At 42.0% G+C, this 19,041-nt stretch overlaps 1 protein-coding gene across 3 annotated transcripts; it reads right to left on the bottom strand.

Annotated features, from left to right (window-relative positions):
• Positions 1 to 10,791: 10,791 nt before the first annotated feature.
• On the bottom strand, positions 10,792 to 18,998 carry tank (TRAF family member-associated NFKB activator). 3 transcript variants are annotated; one of them, XM_077002905.1, is made up of 9 exons: positions 18,812 to 18,998; positions 17,950 to 18,049; positions 17,682 to 17,823; positions 17,423 to 17,534; positions 16,276 to 16,388; positions 15,124 to 15,188; positions 14,162 to 14,280; positions 12,750 to 13,120; positions 10,792 to 11,738 (listed from the first exon to the last, which is right to left on the bottom strand). In XM_077002905.1, the coding sequence occupies exons 2-9, from the start codon at positions 17,961 to 17,963 to the stop codon at positions 11,583 to 11,585; spliced, it is 1,092 nt and encodes a 363-aa protein (XP_076859020.1). In that variant the 5' UTR covers positions 17,964 to 18,049; positions 18,812 to 18,998; the 3' UTR covers positions 10,792 to 11,582. The 3 variants fall into 3 exon arrangements, with proteins under 3 accessions (XP_076859020.1, XP_076859019.1, XP_076859021.1); XM_077002904.1 differs by having other exon boundaries at positions 17,950 to 18,052; XM_077002906.1 differs by lacking the exon at positions 17,950 to 18,049.
• Positions 18,999 to 19,041: the final 43 nt, after the last annotated feature.

Consider the following 19,041-nt stretch of genomic DNA (forward strand, 5'->3'; position numbering starts at 1 on the left):
CAAGCAGACACATGCCAAACTCAACAGTCGTCTTGATCGTCCCGTCATGGCAAATGCTGCACTGCTCATCTTTAGATACTCTGTCTCTCTGACGTTAATTAGCATTTTTTTTTTCCTTTTGCTTTTTTTTCGCCTTCCCTAAATTGTTTTAGCATACGGCTTTGTTATCCAGCTAGGGCCAGCTTGCGACGGCAGATGACGGGTCTGTGAGGCATATGTCACAAAGACAACATCCAGCTCCCGTCTGACAGTGGCATCATCTCACCCTAACAAGTTATCGCTGTAATGCTGAGGTGACATGACAGTGTCTGCACGGGCAGATGGATCAATAACACAGGTGCTGGGACGCTCTGCTGTCACCCTGTGCTTCTCTATATGGACACCATCACCAAGCTCAGTGTAGACAATCATGGAAAACCCCCTCCACATACTAGGCCTAAATCACAATGTGCCTTCGTCATTTTTGTCATGAGCGTGTTGGCCAGATATAGACATTATTTGATTTAATCAGCAATTGGTCTGCAGGAAATCAATAAATATGGTTAATGTTAAAAAAATGTGTGCATGTACAATAAATACATTTATTAATGATTACACATTTACATGATACTGATAGCAAAATAAGGAGTAACTGTTTTGGGGTTAACATCTTTTTGCCCCTTTCTGTCTACATGTTCAAGCTCACACATGAAATCCAATATATTACTGAAATATTCAACAGTAGTGTTTTATTTGTCCCTTTGGAGTGGCAGTGAGTATGATTTAGTAATGCAGATGGAGGAATCTGCCAGCACACATCTCCCTCTCTATCTCTCTCTCACTCTCTCTCTCTCTGTCTCACTCTCCCTTTCTCTGCTGCCATGATGATGGAGGAATTGACATATCTGAGATGATACAAAAATAATCTGCACTTGATAGCCATCCACTGCGTCTGTCTATGCCATCATTGTGGGGGAAAAGCTCCTGCTTTTCTTATGGAAACACACAACCAAGCAAACTCGGTAGCCCTTATAGCGGGTAGCCTATACATAATAACAATTACAACAACAATCATCTGTATGTCTGTGATTACAAGCAGCACATTTGCTGATGCATGTTACACATTCCCCTCAAGTTTTCACTGCGCCATATGATAGATTTCATGACTAAAGGTGATGCAACACACAAGTTGCAGGCTGATGAAATATCCTCCATTTCTCGTGCATGCATCCCGCCTTTCTGCACCGTTTCCATGACGTAGAGCACATCGCGATCATATTGCACATTCATAAACGTCTCACAGGCGCAGGAGGAGAAGGACTCGGGTGCTGCAGGAAAAACAACAGCTCGCCACGCTCCGGAGGTGTGGACTCCCTCACCACCAGATTAGGGTTGCGGGAGCACTTTGCGGATTGTTGTCACGGGCTGGTGGTGGGAGAATTGCGATCGTTTAATCCCCAGACGGATGAGACAGTGAAGATAGTGCACAGGCAATTTGTGTTGCACTAAATTAAAAGCTCAGGAAAAAAAAGATAAACATTAAATAGATTTGTTCCACATCATCAGCACATCTGACACACCAACACTTTCTCCCTTTGTGCTTCAAAACGCTTGATGTGTCCACCTCATCACATCAATGCCTCGACAAATTCCAGCTCAGTGACTTTCTCCCGCTCGTTACAAAGTTAAGTCCTTTTCATTTAAATGGATAATTTCCTTATACAATTCAATACTTGGGGTCACATGTGCACAAAAATATTGGCATAATTATATTCTGATACCACACGTCTCCTAACAAGAACTACAGTAGGTCTTACTGCCTGCAGTCTGCTGCAAAGACGTTCTGTGGTATAACATAGCGTGGACTTTCATGCTTAGTAAATGCACCAACATTATAAAATAAATTAAAAAACCATCACTGGAAATAGACAAACGTGTAAGTTTAGTGTCTGAGAAGAACAAAAGCTCAGACACAGTAGGAGTTCTGGCCAAGGAGGGAAGAATCCCTGGAGAGACGAGGGGACCATACACAGGAGCATCGTTACATTCAAGTTGATATTTTCACAGGGCTTCCAATAAGAATACAGCATGTGCTAATCTCTTATAACACAATACTGACAAACAGAAATAGGATCTGGATTTCTACCCCCCCCCCCCCCTTGTTTTTTGCCTTCGCCTTTGTCTGTCCATGAGGGACCGTTGTTGGATCCCCTGACAGTGAATGGGCTTTATATGGGCTTTATATTGTGTATTACTTTAAAAATGCTCCTCTGTAGAGTGTCAGGGAGTCTGGCCACTAATGAAGCCGTCTACCCACTAGCCGAGGTGTCAGTCATCCTCTTCTCCTGCCAGAGCAGAGACACTCACTGTTCCACCACGGCCAGATGGTTTCTTCACACTGCATAAATAAATGGACGAGGGTGTGTGAACCTCTACAGCACAGATCACATTCTTACAGCACATGCAAGAGTCTGGGACGGACATCTTAATGATGGCAAAAACTACAATCTCATAACCTGAGGGGTGAATGAAAGAGAGAGAGAGAACGAGAGAGACAGAGAGACGGAGAACATTATTATTAATAATAATAATAATAATAATAATAATAATATTGTAACCATATGAAAGGTCTGCTCCAAGGCCATTGACACCGTTTAAAGCAGCTCTGTGGACAGAGTGTTAAACGCAGGCCTGTTTGCTCAGCTCTGTACACAGATCACACCTCAATGTGTTATCCTCTTAGAACTCTTCCACAGATTTGTTAACATTATTAGATAGATTGCCTCACCTTTGCCCACAGTGTGAACTGCTATCAGTTATGCTGCTGTCCTTTGATTATTCTATTCCATTAGAATACCTGCTAATGAATTGTGAAACATGGTGTTATAGTGCAAATGTAGGTTCAGTATCACTATTCGCCGTGCGTTCGCAGTGGTGCGCACACTCTTTTATTTAATTATAAGCCGGTTTACCAGCTTTAGGTGAGCGGTTGAAGTGAGGATGTCCGAACAACACGTAGACAAAAGGTGTTTCTAATTCCGCTGTCTGCCTCAGTCATTAGGACCTGGCACTGGTGCTCCTACCTGTAAATGGACTCGGAGGAAAACAGAAGAAGCGCCCGGTGAGAATTTCACCGGGGGCTTGAAAATTCACACCCATCCAAGGTGTTGTTTAGGCGTCTGATAAACATGTGAGAAAATAATAGGCAGGAGAGGAGCGGGTGCTTCAACCACAGAGACCAGAGTCGAGATCGAGATTTTAGAATAATTAACATTGTGATCAAGACGATATCAGTCCGTTACTCGTCGTTCATTCAATGGCAGCGACAAAGGAAACAGCGGCGGACGGAGAGCATGTTGGACACCGGAGTTGTGGATCCAACCGAGGCTGCGAACGGCCATATGGACTGGTGTGAAAATAGAATGCCAGAGTAGAGTAGGAGAAAAAACGAGAGAAAGCGAGAGAGAAAAATCATAATAATAAATACACATCGTTTTAGATATGGTCGTGTAAGGACGAGCCAAATCTACCCTCGGCTTGGGACAAAACAACTGATTTCTGCTGTTATATTTCCCCTTCTCCTGTGTCATATCATTGCATCGTGCGCTCTCCATCCTGAGTAATATCGAGTATAGTGTAATAAAGGCGATCCTAAGGTCCCTGAGTATATGCGGCTGCATTAGAGGCCCAGACGTTGGGAGCAGCAGAGGATGGAAAAACAAAGTGCACGCGCGTCTCTCCTCCCCTCTCGCGCGCTGCCTGATGTTCAGAGCCTGCCTGTTATCGGAGGTGTTAATTGGCAAATTCAGTACAAGTCAAGAGCATGTTCCCCGTCGTCCTCGCCCAGCTAGGCTAGGTCATTAAGCCGAGAATGGATTCTCTCATGCTGCCTTAACCCTTGCGGAGCAGCGTACCGCCCCCACCCGCTCCGCCTCACTCCGTCCCTCCACCCGGAGAAAAGAACCTTATGCACGAGCCTACTGCACAAGCGGGTTTATAAGGGTTTTTATTCTGCAGAAACTGCTGTTCTTGATACTTAGTTTCAAACATCAATCACTGCAATAAAACAACGGTACTATTTTCAAGTAAAATGACACTGATTATATTATGCATTATAATTATAGTTTTATTAATATATTATGACGTGGTATTATTAAGCTTTTCTTGTCTCACTTCAGAAAGGTCAGTGAGACCATGTAGTCATGGGTGCATTTTTATTTTAGTTTATATGCAACCGAGTCTTAAGAAAAAAAGGCAAATCAGTGGGTCTAGAGGCTTGACTGTATGCCACTTCAAATACACAGTCACAATTGTGTGTGAGAGAGTGTCGAATACGCTGCATGTAGCAGTGAGTGAGTTTTACAGTCTCCAGGCCTGGCCACTGCAGAAGTCTCTCATCCTTCACTGGTTCCCCAGTAACGGCCGCATCCTCTGGGGTTCTGGGTGCGATCTCACCAATGCCTCTGTCATCACTAGCTGTGACTGCCAAATCTGTGCTCCAGAAACGAGGGCTCGCAAAGCAGCATCGAAACAAACACACAATGCAGACGGGGCTGTTCAGAGACCTAAGGCAGCCTTTAGCTTCAACACGTTTCCACTGACACCAGGAAGAATCACGAACCAAGGGGGAACGAGGCCTTTTGGATAACTCTCAATGTGTGGGGTGGCTCTTGTCTCCTGCCCTTACATTGTGTTTGCATCCTGCACGTTTGCAGGCCAGAGACGCCCAAATATGTTTCTGTAGGAAGCTGTTTATCGTGTGACTCTGATACGGAGACATGGAGGGACAGATATCAAACCATCAACCGATATCAATCATAGATTTTCATTAGCTGTTTTTGTATTCACATATGAATGAAAAATAAATATGCTATAAATACTATGACTATGTGCAAAATACAGTTACATAACTAGGTTATATCTAGCATCATATGACTTCATAATTATTCCATCCGTTAAAATGAGTAATTTTCTGGCAATGGTTATATAAAATTATGATTTTTTTTTTCGCTAATATAAAACGGGACCAGAACTTATAACACTGCCACCTCATTTCTCAACTGTCATCCTATTCACTAAATCTAAGTAGCCTACAGAAATACGGTTAAATACCACACGGAAGCCTCGCTACAAACACTTTAAGAAATAATACGGAAAATATCCTTCTTCCTATTAAACTTTGTCAGTGGTAATGAAGAGGCTGTCTCTAACTTCCTGCTAATTAACACTTCACGCTAATTCTACAATCGTTTTCTTTTTTCACACTAACTGCTAGTTGGCAATACACAGGGCGTGCAGTCACTCAGCTTACCAAACTCCTTCTTTGGCTAGAAAGAAATTATAGATCGAGATCTATCATTTCAATATAAGCTGTGTTATCATCGATGAAGTCTTTAAATAAATGTTTTATTCCCCTGAATGTTGCCCTGGAGGTTAAAATTGTAAATATAATGCATGGAGTAATTAGTGTCTGACAGAATGAGAGAAAAGGAGACCTGAATAAGTTAGAGCTCAGATTAATCTCACGACGAATATAAAAAATTAAATGAAATAAAAGAAACATGTCTACACACAGGTCACACCCTGCATATAATTACATTACAAAATCCCGACGTCAATATGCTAAAAGAGTTGGTCCCACGATGTGATCTTGATTGCACATAGTGGCTATAAATGCCTTCATGTGAAGTATAGCATCTTACAGATGACTTAAATTCATATTTACAATATTACCATTGTGGCGAGTTTGGGTATTAGCTGGATTAATATGCCATTGCTATAATTACATGGTAGTTACGCTGATCGAAAATAACGATTAAAAAACAGAGAAAACGGAATAAACACTAAATAAATCAGCATGCAGCACAGTGCCCCATCATATTTAAATCTAATGTTGTTGCTCTTGAGACGTGTTCACATAAATAAACCTAAGTGACCACAGGGTAGGCCTAAGTGACTACAATATATACTGAAAAGCAGCGAAAATGTAAATTAAATTTTCAAATAACATTTTCCAGCAGCATAATCTGATGCACGAGGTTATTTTAAGCGTAAAGTGTAAGAAAATGATACATTTCATTCTGTGGACACTAGCACTGGTCAGAAACGTGGGTTTTACGCAAATATGCCAAGCAATATAGACCTTTCATGAATTTGACAGACGCACAAACCGGACTAATTATATCCCTATAATTTGATTACCTACGCATATGTTACAATGTTGATAATATAAACTTTATGGCTTCTTTAATTCTCAAAAAGAATGCAACTTTTCACATTTTTCGGCTGACATTAAATTAAAACTTTTTTTTATTTTTCGAAAAGATCTCGGCTCATTTGGCCCCAAAAAAGCAGAAAACAAAATTGATGTTGGTCGCTATTATGCAGTAAGCAGACATACGGTGGCATTAATTGATATAAAATTAGGTACAAATGAAACACCAACAGATGTTTCAAATCTTGCTAATTTTATGTCATTACACGGGCCTTCATGTTGGCATTTGTGTAACTGACTGTAAACAGCATCTTAGATATATATTTGCAACAAAACCAATTTCACTCCGGTCTGGACTAGCTTACTTTCGCGGTTTTGAACAGATATCCATCAGAATCAAATGCATTTTCAGATGTGAAAATGTTGTTCACTTTCCTTGTCAAAGATCATATTGAGAAATTCAGGCGTTCACTTTCTAAATCGGGGTTTAAATTTAGATGGCTGGGATGGAGCTGACAGTCGACGAGCAGTATAACTCCGTTCCTGCCTGAAGGAACCTTTTGGCTCATTCATGCGTTGGAGGAACTTGTGCCAGCACAAATATGTCATCTTTTTCTCCCTCTCTCTCTTTCCTCGCGTTGGAGGTGACTCCACTCCCCAGAAGCCGGAGACTTACTATTTTTCCATGAACTGAGCGCAGCTCGGAGCGTCGGTGCGGCAGCACGGCTGATTAACATGCGGTAATGATGATGGTGAGGAGGGCTCCATTGTTCCAACACCTCCCCTCTCCTCCGCTCCAATCTGTCACCGTTCAGCGGGCGAGCGCTGCCTCCAATGCTGCACTCCACAAATGAGATGGATAATTAGTTGCCCCTCACGAATGCCTCACTCTTCTCACCCCTGATTGCTTTCACCTTTTTGCTCCTGGCAATTTTGACACCTCGTAATCAGCCTGCTGCTTCTTCCTTTCAATCCATATCCATCCTCTTCCTCACTCTCGGCCTTTTTGGCTGCAGTAGACCATATAGGCTACACTTCCCAAACACCCGGTCTAGACCACGAAGCCAGCCTAATATTTAACAAGACTGGACTATTCTCACCAAAGAGAAGGCCTAACGACCGTAGGCTATCAACAACAGATCGGCATTTAATCTACTCTTTTCTTCCATTATTCCCTTTCTTGTTTATTCTCTGTTCCTACGTTAGTCCAATTTCGTCAGGGGAAAAAAAGAGTCAACATACAAGGAGAAAAAAACACATGGGCCCCATAACTGTCAGTACAGCTTCCTTCTTCCAAATAACAAGCATTGACAACATAATTATGTACAAGCATCTGTCCACGACTCCAGCGAGAGCGCCGTGCAGTCTGTAGGCTACACTCTCTGAGACTTCACAGATTCTGGGAGAGAGGGAGTCATTAGGGAGAGCAGAGATATCATATTTGCTGTATTTCCAGAATAAATTCTCTCTTCATCCTCTGTGATCTGCTGAGAGAGATGAGAATTAAGGCGGGTTGCTGATCCAATTGGTATCGGGCATTATGCTGAACACATTGTATGCTTTCAAGATGTAATATTCAGCTTTGTAAATATACTGGACAATCATCTGACAGTGCTCGGCTGTTGTCTGTTTTACAAAGATGTGTTTTCCTGCGGGTGTGTGTGTGTGTGTCCTGTGTGTGTTGTGGGGCGGAGAGGGGAGGGTGTAAGATGAAGGGCTATAATATTTGAGATAGAAACAGAGCCATTCCATTATAGCCCATCCTTAACATGTCATTAATATATGGTGATACTATGAAAAGCAACCATAAGCAGGAATATATTTTTATCAGTATTACACCGTTGTTGAGGATCTAATATCAAACACACACCATCTCTAAAAAGCCAGTTGATCTTATTTGCAGTCATTATTACAGAATGTACAGGTAAACTGGAAACTAGTATAGAAGCATATGGACCATCAAAAATGGTGGAAATGAAAGGCTGTAAACACTGATGTGTTCTCAAAGAAATATTACTACAATGCCTATACTGTAATGTCGGGGAGCCAGAGGATGTTGGAAGCCTCTGCTTAGTAACTTAATTAGGGCTATTCCAGGAAACGGGAGTGACAGAATGGTTGAGAAAACGGGCACGCTCGGTTTATACAGGCAGACCCTGTACATCAGACACAGACAGGCAGGGGGTTTACACCGTGCACAACTTTAGTACAGGGAAGCCTGAGGTGTAAGGAACACTGGAAATTGGGGTATGAAGTGAGTGCAGATTGCCAAGACTCTACGAGGCACTCGATTAAAAACACTGGAATATATATGCCAGTCCTTTTAAATCCATGAACAAGGGACAGACGCAGGCGATAACTGTCATGAGGTGCAATGGCAGAGACAGAGCTGGTGAATGAGAAACAAAGTCTGATAATAGGTGTGGAATGTCCTTGGGTGGACACTCCTCGGTAGAGACACCACCCTAACCTGCATGTAGATCCATGGACTGGTTGCAAGTCCTTTCTCTTATGTCCCTATTTGGAAGTAATGGGGAAGTGGATACAAGGGAAGAAGAAAAGAGACAATAAACCTGTGAACTCCCTTTAGCAGCAAATGATCCAGTAGGTACAAACAGCAGTGAGAGGCAAACCTTGGAGTACCAATACCCTGCGAGATTCAGGGTGGTGCTATCATCTGAGGCCGCAGTAGGGACATTACAGGACTCTAGGAACTGCTACTGGCACAGCTGGTGGCCCCATGGCAGTCTAACCCCTGGTCTGGCCCCTAACCCTAACCATACAAACACAGATAACAGAAGGTAGGTGGAGCAGAACTCTCCAGAAGGCATTCTCAGGGCTTTTGCAGTCAAATATGTAGAGAGAGTAAGTGGAGAACAGAGCTGTTGTGATGAAGACCTGCAATGGAAGCCTGCAAGACACCAGAAGAAGCAGCTGGAGGAACTGGAGCTGCCAATAACCTCAACCAGCAGACACTGCTTCCTTCAGGATGGGACTGGGACCACAACCTGGGACTGAATGTAGAACAGGACCTGGCCCAGGGGTTGGGTCAGAGAGAGGCAGAGAAGGAAAGCCAGTTCATACGTTCTGGAATCTCCTTGCATCAGCCTGGACCAAGAACAGAGAAGCTTTATGTTCACAAAGCCACTGAGGGTGACCTTGGGTAGACAGCGGAAAACTGACTGCAGAGAGACACAGTAGCAGGAATACTTGAAAAGTGATACCTTTTGTAATGCTGTGGAGTGTCAGTGAGTTATTCCTACAAACAATCATAAGTAATCAAGAAAACCAGGTCCGTTAAGCAGAAGCAAAGCAGTAATCACAGACCAAATACAGACAGGTAAAGGCTGAAACAAAGAAAAACAGTAAAACAGGGAAACAAGAAGTATGAAATGAAGGGAGGAAATTCAAATGAATTGGCAAGACTCTAAGAGAACACTGAGGGGAAACTGAGAACAAGATGGCACCCAAAGTGTAAATCAATGTTTTGAATAAAGTTGTAGGTCAGCAGACCACAAATTACTTAAATGCATACTTCTGTGTGTAATTATCATATTTCACCGTGTCACATTTATACACATTAAAATAACATTTGTTATGATACGAGACAAATCAATCTAGTGAATGAGAATTCTAGGTTACTGCCACCTCAGCGATTCATTTGCAACAGACACACCAAAACCATTGAAAGCCTGTTCTCAGTCAAACCGAAGCAGCCTATGCTGAATCAATAAAAAATCCAGTTTGCAGTCTTCACACCAGCTCATCTACCCAGCACAAGTGTTAGCAGGCAGTAATCCTCAGGCCTGCAAGGTCCTCGCTGCACACGCATGTGTTTCAGTACACATTTTCCCTATTTCCTTAGCACATCATCACACGAGCTGGTGAAAATTATTACATTTGTTTGCGAAGCTGCTAATGATCCACTCCCACAGTCCAATGCTGCAGGAAGGTGACAGACTAAAACACTCCATTAGAAATTCATCTAGTCTCACTCATGCATTACTGTACTTATCAATATGATACAGTGAAAATTCAGGTTAAAGGAGAGGTTTGCTGTTTTTAAACCTTATAAAAAATTCCCCATCTCTGATCATGTAAAGAAGAGCCTTGCTAATGGCTTTAATATTTAGAGACTTGTACATTCACACAAGTTCCGTGTAAAAACTGTCCACCGTCAAAGTCAGAAACTCAAATAAATCAGCCTTTTTGAAAATGGGGAAACTCGTGCATTAAACCAGAAGATTAAACCATGGTTCTACAAGATTTCATTGATTTTGTGTTGAAGTTTACAAAGGATTTGGATGTACTGTAGTAATTACGAAATGTTTCAAATGATGGCAGGTCTGAATATTAGGTGCTAGTTTTGTAGCTCCCAATTTGCTGTTATTTAAAACATGTTCTAAATGCTTTATCTACTTAACTAAATGTACAGGTTCAGGTTTAGCACATTATGTGCAGAAAATTACCTGACCAAAAGCATTTCAATCTACATATGATTGTCATATAGTGCACAAGATATGTAAAAGACTTTTACTTTGAAAAGGTCTCCAGCGATAGTCTTGCTACCGTACTGCTTAAACAATGATACAAAGGTATTTATTTGAAAACATACAAGGTACTTTATTTGGATATACCAAAAACAAAAAAGAGAGTCACTGTCTACATTTAATGTAGGTCAAATAATGATCAGGACTCCAAACATTATACTATTAATAATAAGATAATTGTGCATATAATTGCACAGCAAGTCTGCAACTGATACTCTGTGTAGTAACAAAGTTTTAATTAACCTGCAATACATGTGCAGAGCTTCTCTCAAAGACCATATGGCATTGCAACATCAGATTAATTATCCAACAATTATTTCTCTGTTTGGAATCTGCCATACAGCTGCTTCAAATTAAAATAAAGATATTAAATTAAGTCATTTTAAGAATCATTACTGTAACTATTCATTTGCTTTCTTTCAAATAAGGCCCATTCCTTGTAACTGTCATTTTCCTCCACACTAAAAACCTTCAACCCATGCCATATTACTACAGCATAGTAGCAATCAACCAAACACAACCTAAAACTAAAGGCAGCATTTCTTTACTATATATATGATTAAAACTCGTTCAATAGTCCCACCCTATTAATGACGCCAGACTAATTCGTTTGTAACAGCGTCTGCCTGTACCATTTGAAGTTTCTCAAGTTAAATAAATGAGCGTGGACATCCTGACATCCTGGTCATTTCCAGGAGGCAGGCGGTAAAGGAGCAAATGAGGCATGGGTGTGTCCCCGCGCAGACCTCGCGCAGACCCAGGGCAGACCCCACGCAGACCCCGCGCAGACCTCGCGCAGACGCCGCGCAGACGCCGCGCAGACGCCGTGCCCGGCCCAGTCACTGGTCCTGGAAGTGTGAGTTGAGGTGGCTGTAGAGGAGGTCTGCAGGAACGGTGGAGTTGCAGAAAGCACACGGCTTCGGGCTCACGGCCTCACCAGAATCCATGCTCGACGACTCCGACTCTATGGTGGAGAGATCCGGACTCCAAAAGGGCTGCACCAAGAGAGAGAGACAGATACAAACAGACAGAGACAGACAGAGAGACAGAACGAGGAAGCCACTGGTCAGTTTTTCATGCATCACATTTGAGCGGATAAAATGTAACAACTAGGTGCAGACTGGCTGGCTGATGTTTGATGGCATTTGCAAGTACAGTTGAGTAAATGAACAGAGACATTATCTCTCCAAAACAATGAAATTTAAAAAATGACGTCTTTGGGTTAAAATGTAATTATTGCAACATGGCTTAATGATGAATGCTGTTGCTCCCTCAGCACTGAGAAATTTCATATACTACTGAATGCACACACATACTACAGAACTCTAAATGCATACACACACTATTTAATACTGAATGAATACATATTCTACTGAATCCATACACACTTGTGTGGTACATGTTTTCTGAACACTCAGTTTCACTCTTTTTCCGTATTTCTCAGCACTAGGAGAAAAGATAACAGCCTAGGTCACGTTTTGTAATGAAGTGAAAATTCTCTGACAATTCCATATCTCCATAGCAGATGAGCCTAGGGGGTGTGTGCTAATCTTTACCTAACCCAGAGCTAAAAGAACAGGACTGAGAGGTGTGTATGGAGTGTATGACAACACAGAACAAAAGCCAGTACGCGATTCACAGCTCTTCGTGGTCTTAGCACATCTTAATTGAGACCCTGAACAGAGAGGCACAGTTTGAATCCCTGAGCAGAGGTGAAGCAATCAGATGAGCACGCGAGATACTCGATTTGCACCAGTAAAATGAGAGGGGAAAAAAAGTCCAGTCTTAAGTTGGCTCAGCCAGCCTCCTTCGAGATGAGACATGGGTAGTCTCAGTTGTACATTGCAAGCCATTCATACGACTTTTTACATCAAAAACTATGACCATTACCAATATACAAATATTTCTATGGCCGATTCAAACTCTGCCAATAATGGCTGCCAATATCTACATTGTTGATCTGGCCTGTCCAGGGCCACCACATCTCACCCATATCCACCTCTCACCTGCTGCGGGCCCCGGACACCCTCGTGCGACGTCGACACTGGAAGCTGTGGAGGCGCGTGCCGAGAGGGTTGGTATGAAGGAAAGGAGCCCTCCGTCCCCGTGGAAACGGGCTCTGCCTGGCCCGTCCTGGGCAGAACCAGGGCCACGGTCCTGTCTGGGGCACTGTTCAGGAACTCGTATTCACTGTCTGTGGAGGGCGGGAACTTCACGTCGTCCATGAAGTCGGCGTCCTCCGGGCTGGCGCCACGCGACGCCAGAGCTCCAGAGGTCAGGCGCTCGTTGACCTCCGGCTTGGAGGAGGACGAGAAGGGCTCCTCGTTATGTTCGGGTGTGCCGTCCGTACACTGAATGGGCATGGAGAACTGTTGGTCTGCAGGGGCAACAACAACACAGCACTGTTACTGCACCTGGTAGCACTTGACTTAGATCTGTGACCACTTCTGCAGTTTCTCCAACGGGAAAACACAGATCTGAATGTTTGTGCACCAAGAGGCACCTGACTGGGCTGAGCTGCTCCTATCCTGCCTGCATTCTTGCACATTCACACAGATGTAAGAAAAGCAATATGCAAATGTTAACAAATCCAGTAATAGATGCTAATGCGATGCTGAATATTCAAGAGCATTCTTGACACTTTTGACAACAAACAAAACTCTTAGAACTGATATCTCTCAACTGCTAGACCAATGCTAGCACAACCAACTCTCACTCAGTCACAGCCTTAACAAATACTGTTACTACTACTAGTAGCCTTCTACTACTAATAATAATAATTGAGAACACTGCTAACATACCAAAATGGTAATGCCAAAATCAATTACTTTTGAGTGAGTAATTGTCATATTATAGATAAATATTTAACAGAGTGTAAGGCCTCTAAAGGACTGTGTCTAGGGTGCCTATATTTTTCAATGAACAAAGTTTTAGTAAATGTTTCAGTATGATCGCATATGACCTATATCTGATGCGCAGGTACCCTATTTGTGCTATAGTCCCATGACTGTCGTTTCTGCAAGTCCTTTATCATAATTCTACATCAAAAATGACATTACACAGATATATTGCTTCTCTTCTCGTCACAAAAAAGGACCTCTAATTGCGTGACTGTGCAGTGCTAATGGAACGTGTTCATCTCTTTATTTTAGTCGAGCACCGTGATCAGGACACACTGCAGCAGCTCACCGCCGACTCAGGTGCTATTGTCTTATACTGTGCTCAGGATAATACACAATAGCTAATATCTTGTTGTGACATTTTCTAAAGTAATTGTTAACTCCAGTTTCTATTCCCCGTAATTTAATTAGAGACATGGTTGGGTTCAGCTGAGCAACAACAACTATAATTTAATGAAGCCATTTGTCCTAAAATTTCAGATAGGAAAGTTAAAACAAAAGATCATAAATAATGTTACCATTGGCAGTGTCGTTTCCTTTGTGTATTCTCCTCAAGTGATCTTTCTGTCGTCTTGCTAGAGTTTGAATCCTCTGGAAAGTCCCTTGAATTTCCTGAAGAGTATCTAGAAAATCCTCACTACAAACCAAAAATAAAAGGAGTACAAATATCCAATGAGCAAGCACTTCCAGTTTGTGTTCTCACGAACTGCTAAAAAATGTTACAACACAACACAAAAAAACCTAAACAACGCAGAATCGTTCAGAAGAAGCAAGACGTTGCTAAGTTCAACAAGAGTGCGACCTGCATGGTAACAGCTGCCTATCTGAATAATTCTAAGAATTTTACTTGTGAAAACCTACAGCAGGGATGGTGATTATACAAAGAGTTTGTCAAGATCCAGTAATTGACCGTGTTATACTATATTAGAACATGCACACATATTTTTGAGTGGAATAATTACGGTATAAAACCGCCCACCTCGTTTTCGTTGCGGAGATATTTAGCATGTACATGCACACCTGTTCGGGGCCTTGCACCCCGGAAGCTTGGTGGCCTACTGACCATTCTGAAATGGCAGAGAAAGCGCTCACAGCAATACTCCCCTTCCCACTTTACAGCGATTGGCGGTGCCTCAGCCGTTCGGGGACACGGGCCCCAGAAGTGTTACAAACACAGCCAGCGGGGCTGCATGCATGAATGTGCATCTCAGCTGCAGTGCACCATTTCTAGGTCAGGGGTGAGTTTTCTAGAGTGTCAGAGGGAGCGTCGCTCTGCACACTACAGCCTACAATTACGATGATTTGTTACAATGGTTTTAGCACTGCAACACTTTGGGAAAGTCTGGCCTGTCTGGGCTCTCTTCCCTTTCAGTGAAAGTAAATGTGCTTGCCAATAAGTGAAAGTGATTATCGTGTGAACACTGAGAAGCTCAGTGGGTTTAAGCGCTGGTCTTATGTAGCAGGGGTCTCAGTCACATACGTCTTCGCTCCACCAACTCCAGGTAATGCAGGCAGGACCAATGGGACACACTCCATCACTTCATCCTACACATTAACAACACAAGAACAAACCAAAGAACATTCAAGAAAATCGGGTTTGAGGGAGTCCCTAAATATTTTCAAAATAATACAATAACATAATGCAAAGAAACACCATAATTATCAGAGCCAATTACTGGAGATTAATGTATAGTAATGTAAATATAGCTAAGACGAAAAAAAGCACAGTAAGTCACATGACAGCCACACTATCAGTTAGGTATTATACTGTATTTGGTCACACTGTATAGGCTATAATGTGGTGTATATAGCCCATTCACTGTAACAGTCACATTTTAGAAAATGTAGAGGCACGCAATTTAATGTATGAGGTAAATTGTCTTCCTCTGCCGCCACAGCCTAAGAGAGGAGCAGAGCTTATAAAAGCCTTGTGCTCTAGCACCCCCTGTTGTTGAAAACACTGACAAACAATTGAAAAGAATTATGGTGGTGGATTCAATTAGTGAAAATTTCTCACTATGGACAGACAGTGCTGAGAAATGATATCAAACTGTGAAGAAAAAGAACTACATCTTTTTCACACATTTCTCACAATTTAACCCTCAAGTGAACTGTGTATAAGTGAGAAAGCTGCTCAGGCACTTGTGCTGCTTGCTTTCCACTATTAATATCAGAATAAAGAAGGTGGGGGCGGCCCATATGTTATGGACAGTGCAGTCCATTCAGGAAATGTAATATATATACTGTCACTGCAGCAAAACAATAATAGGACAATGGACACACATCTAAATGTTGCGTGGAAAGATTTTCGCGTACTGCAAGTCGCATGAATAACCAGGATCGTCCTGAAAACCAGATTTTCATTCAAACATATTTCTACTCTTAAATAAAAGAGAAAAACAAAGGATTATAAGGGATAAAGGATAGAGAACTGCCCTTGAGTACATAATTTGCAGTCATAGTAACCTGACAAAAACACATACAGGCAAAGAGGTGTTGTCTAGAGATTACCACGGTAGTACTTAAGCCTCTCAGAAAGCACACTGACTTTAGCAAACCTGTCTTCCAAGTCTTTCTTTGGCTGGATGTGTGTGTTCTGGGGGCATTAAGGACAGCAGAAGGACACACCTACCAGGGGACAGTTAGTCCTGGGGTAAGGACAGGGGCTACCCGGCCAGTGATCACTAGGTGACAACCTGTCTGTTTCCTGCTTTCGATGTGCAACCTCGCAACATTTCACTTCCCCTGAAAAACAACAGAGCAGTTTTAGACTCCTTACGAGACTCAGACCATACCTAATCTATGTCTTATTCACAGATCATCAAATACAGCATAAGCCATTACACCAGTTAAGCAGAAACCTACATTAGCTTGCAATTTATTTAATGCATAATTTTGCACAATTGACATCAGTTTAAATACCTTTCAGGATGTGGGAATGCCATTTGAACCATGCATAATGTGCTAATATGATCATGCTTTCTACCACTGAAAGACATTCAGTTTATACACCAAATGTTACAATCCAGAATAAACGGATATCTCCTCCCCCCACCTGTTTTGCCGATGTGTTCCACAAAACACAATTCACCTTCTCAAGAGGTTTAACACTCTCTTAAACGTAAATGCCAAAACATGCCTCAAAAACTAGGCATTTCTCCAAAACAAAAAATTAGGTTATAAATGTTCTGAAAATTGTCTACATTTAAAATACATGTACCAAACAAAATCAAGTAAAGGCCAATCACATCAAAATTACTGCTTGATAGTACATGCTTCTTTCTTTGCAATTCATTACCTTAAACACTAAATAACATATTTCTCTTTAATAATTTTTTGTCCTATATACAATTGTTTTACAACATTTAACTGAGGTAAGGCAAAGAAGGACTAATATTTATATAGTGAAAATTATTAGTTAAGTTTGGTTGAAAAACAGTAAGCTTCTCTCGATACACTTTTGCTGCAAGTCATTATTGCAGGAATACAGCTTTAAAAGTGTGTGCATAAGCTTTGCAAAGAGGCAATTAGAACTCATGTGGCAGCAATGTCCCCAGAAATGCCATTTACTGAAATCCATGGCCATGAAGTTTCACATCAGTTAAATGAAAAAACAGAACATGAGCGATCTAATACTAAAAATAATCTTTAGATTAATCCTAAATCTAAGAAAAAAATGTCCCAGTCATAAAAGGGTCAATAAAAGTATAATTTCAATAGCCAATTACTGTTTTTATTTTGTTTGTTTTGGGATTTTTTTTGCATATATAAGGACTGACCTGAAGCATGCTGTGCTGCTGAATTTAATTGTGCTTTCAGCTCTGAGATCAGTTGTTCTTGTTCCTCGATCTTCCTCTGTTGCTGTTGTGTATACCTTTCAAACTGCTCCGTCTAAACACACACAAACAAAAACACACAGGTCCTGACTCACCTTTGCATTTGGCAACTACAGAAATTGATAGCAAATGTAAGAGCAAAAAAAAAAAGCAATAACTGTACGACTGTGACTGAATGTGGAACTTGTAGTGGGGACTGAACCTTCTGTTGGAGTTCCCTCTTGGCGCTGTCCTTTTCTATCGAGGCGTTGCGATAGGCTTCAAAGGCTTTGTTCAGCTTTTCACCAATGTCTCGGTCCATGCCGTGGCCTTCAGTATCATTACGGACACAGCTCTCATGGGTCCTGCATCCCGTGAAAACACCCGGACATGTCAAGGGCAGACAGGTACACGGACATCAAAGCAGGACTGCAGCACAGCCAGTGTAAGTGTTAAACCAGGCATAGATGTAGAAAGGTAAAGTTTTATACCTTACAACCCACATGTCACATATGGGTTGAGATGCTTGGTGGATTCAAATATGGATATTTCTCATAGAAAGAAATCTTGATTCCTTTTAATGTACCCCAGCTTCTGGTCAAATATATGGCAAAACCCATCATCATCATCATATGTGCTGTCAATTTTGTGGTCCCTTTGCAATATTTATTTTCAGGTAGACACACATATTTGGAGCATCTAAACGAGTGTTCAGTTAGTTTGGGGGTTTTTGTTAGCAGATTCAAACTGAGCTGATTATACAAGTGTCAGTGTGCACAAATCTCAGGTAAATGCAATAAACATGGAGAAAACTATGTGAATGTTTTTAATCTCTGCAATAAACTTGTGTTTACGTCAATACATCCCAAAGGACTTAATGTGGACTACACACATTTATGAATGACAACTGGTAGAACATTTAACCTAAGACTGTAAGTCTTTAAGGATATTAAAGTTGTATATTAAAAGAACACATGGAACTGACCGATTTTTTATTATCTTTAATGTGCAGGACTAGTTGTAGCTTTACTTTGCCCGAGTGTGGACAGCTCGCCCCATATTTGCATGTTATGAACCCTTTTGTCAAAATGTGGGAACTTCACGACGCGAGAGGCAGCTCGGTAGGACAACTTTACCCGTCCGTCCAAGTACCACAGTACCACACAACCGTTTCAGAAAAGTAAACACTGCGTCCAAAGGTTATTATTTAGACAAAATGCGAAACGACGACGGACGGATAAATGGCGAAAGCGCCGAGTAACTACCAGCCGACACCGTGACCCCTCCGGGCTGGTCGCCCAGCTAGCTCCCCGGCTAACCTGCGTGTTCTGTGGGGCTTGAATGGACTCTTACCTTCATTCCAAAAAGACCTGGCTACGTTTATCTATTGTTTTGACATCGCCGAGCTCTCTTGCTCCTGGTCTACCACTGTATTTTCACGCTAAAATGGGGGGGGGGAGAGGAAATGGAGAGTGTTTCGCACAAATGTACATTTTGCATGTTTTACAATGAGCTGGGAACTTCCCTCGGGGAATCCCCGCTCGCCTTTGACTTCCGCCTGCCACGACTCTCCGCCAATCAGC

Source organism: Brachyhypopomus gauderio, chromosome 4, assembly GCF_052324685.1.
Source record: "Brachyhypopomus gauderio isolate BG-103 chromosome 4, BGAUD_0.2, whole genome shotgun sequence".
Taxonomy (NCBI): Eukaryota; Metazoa; Chordata; class Actinopteri; order Gymnotiformes; family Hypopomidae; genus Brachyhypopomus; species Brachyhypopomus gauderio.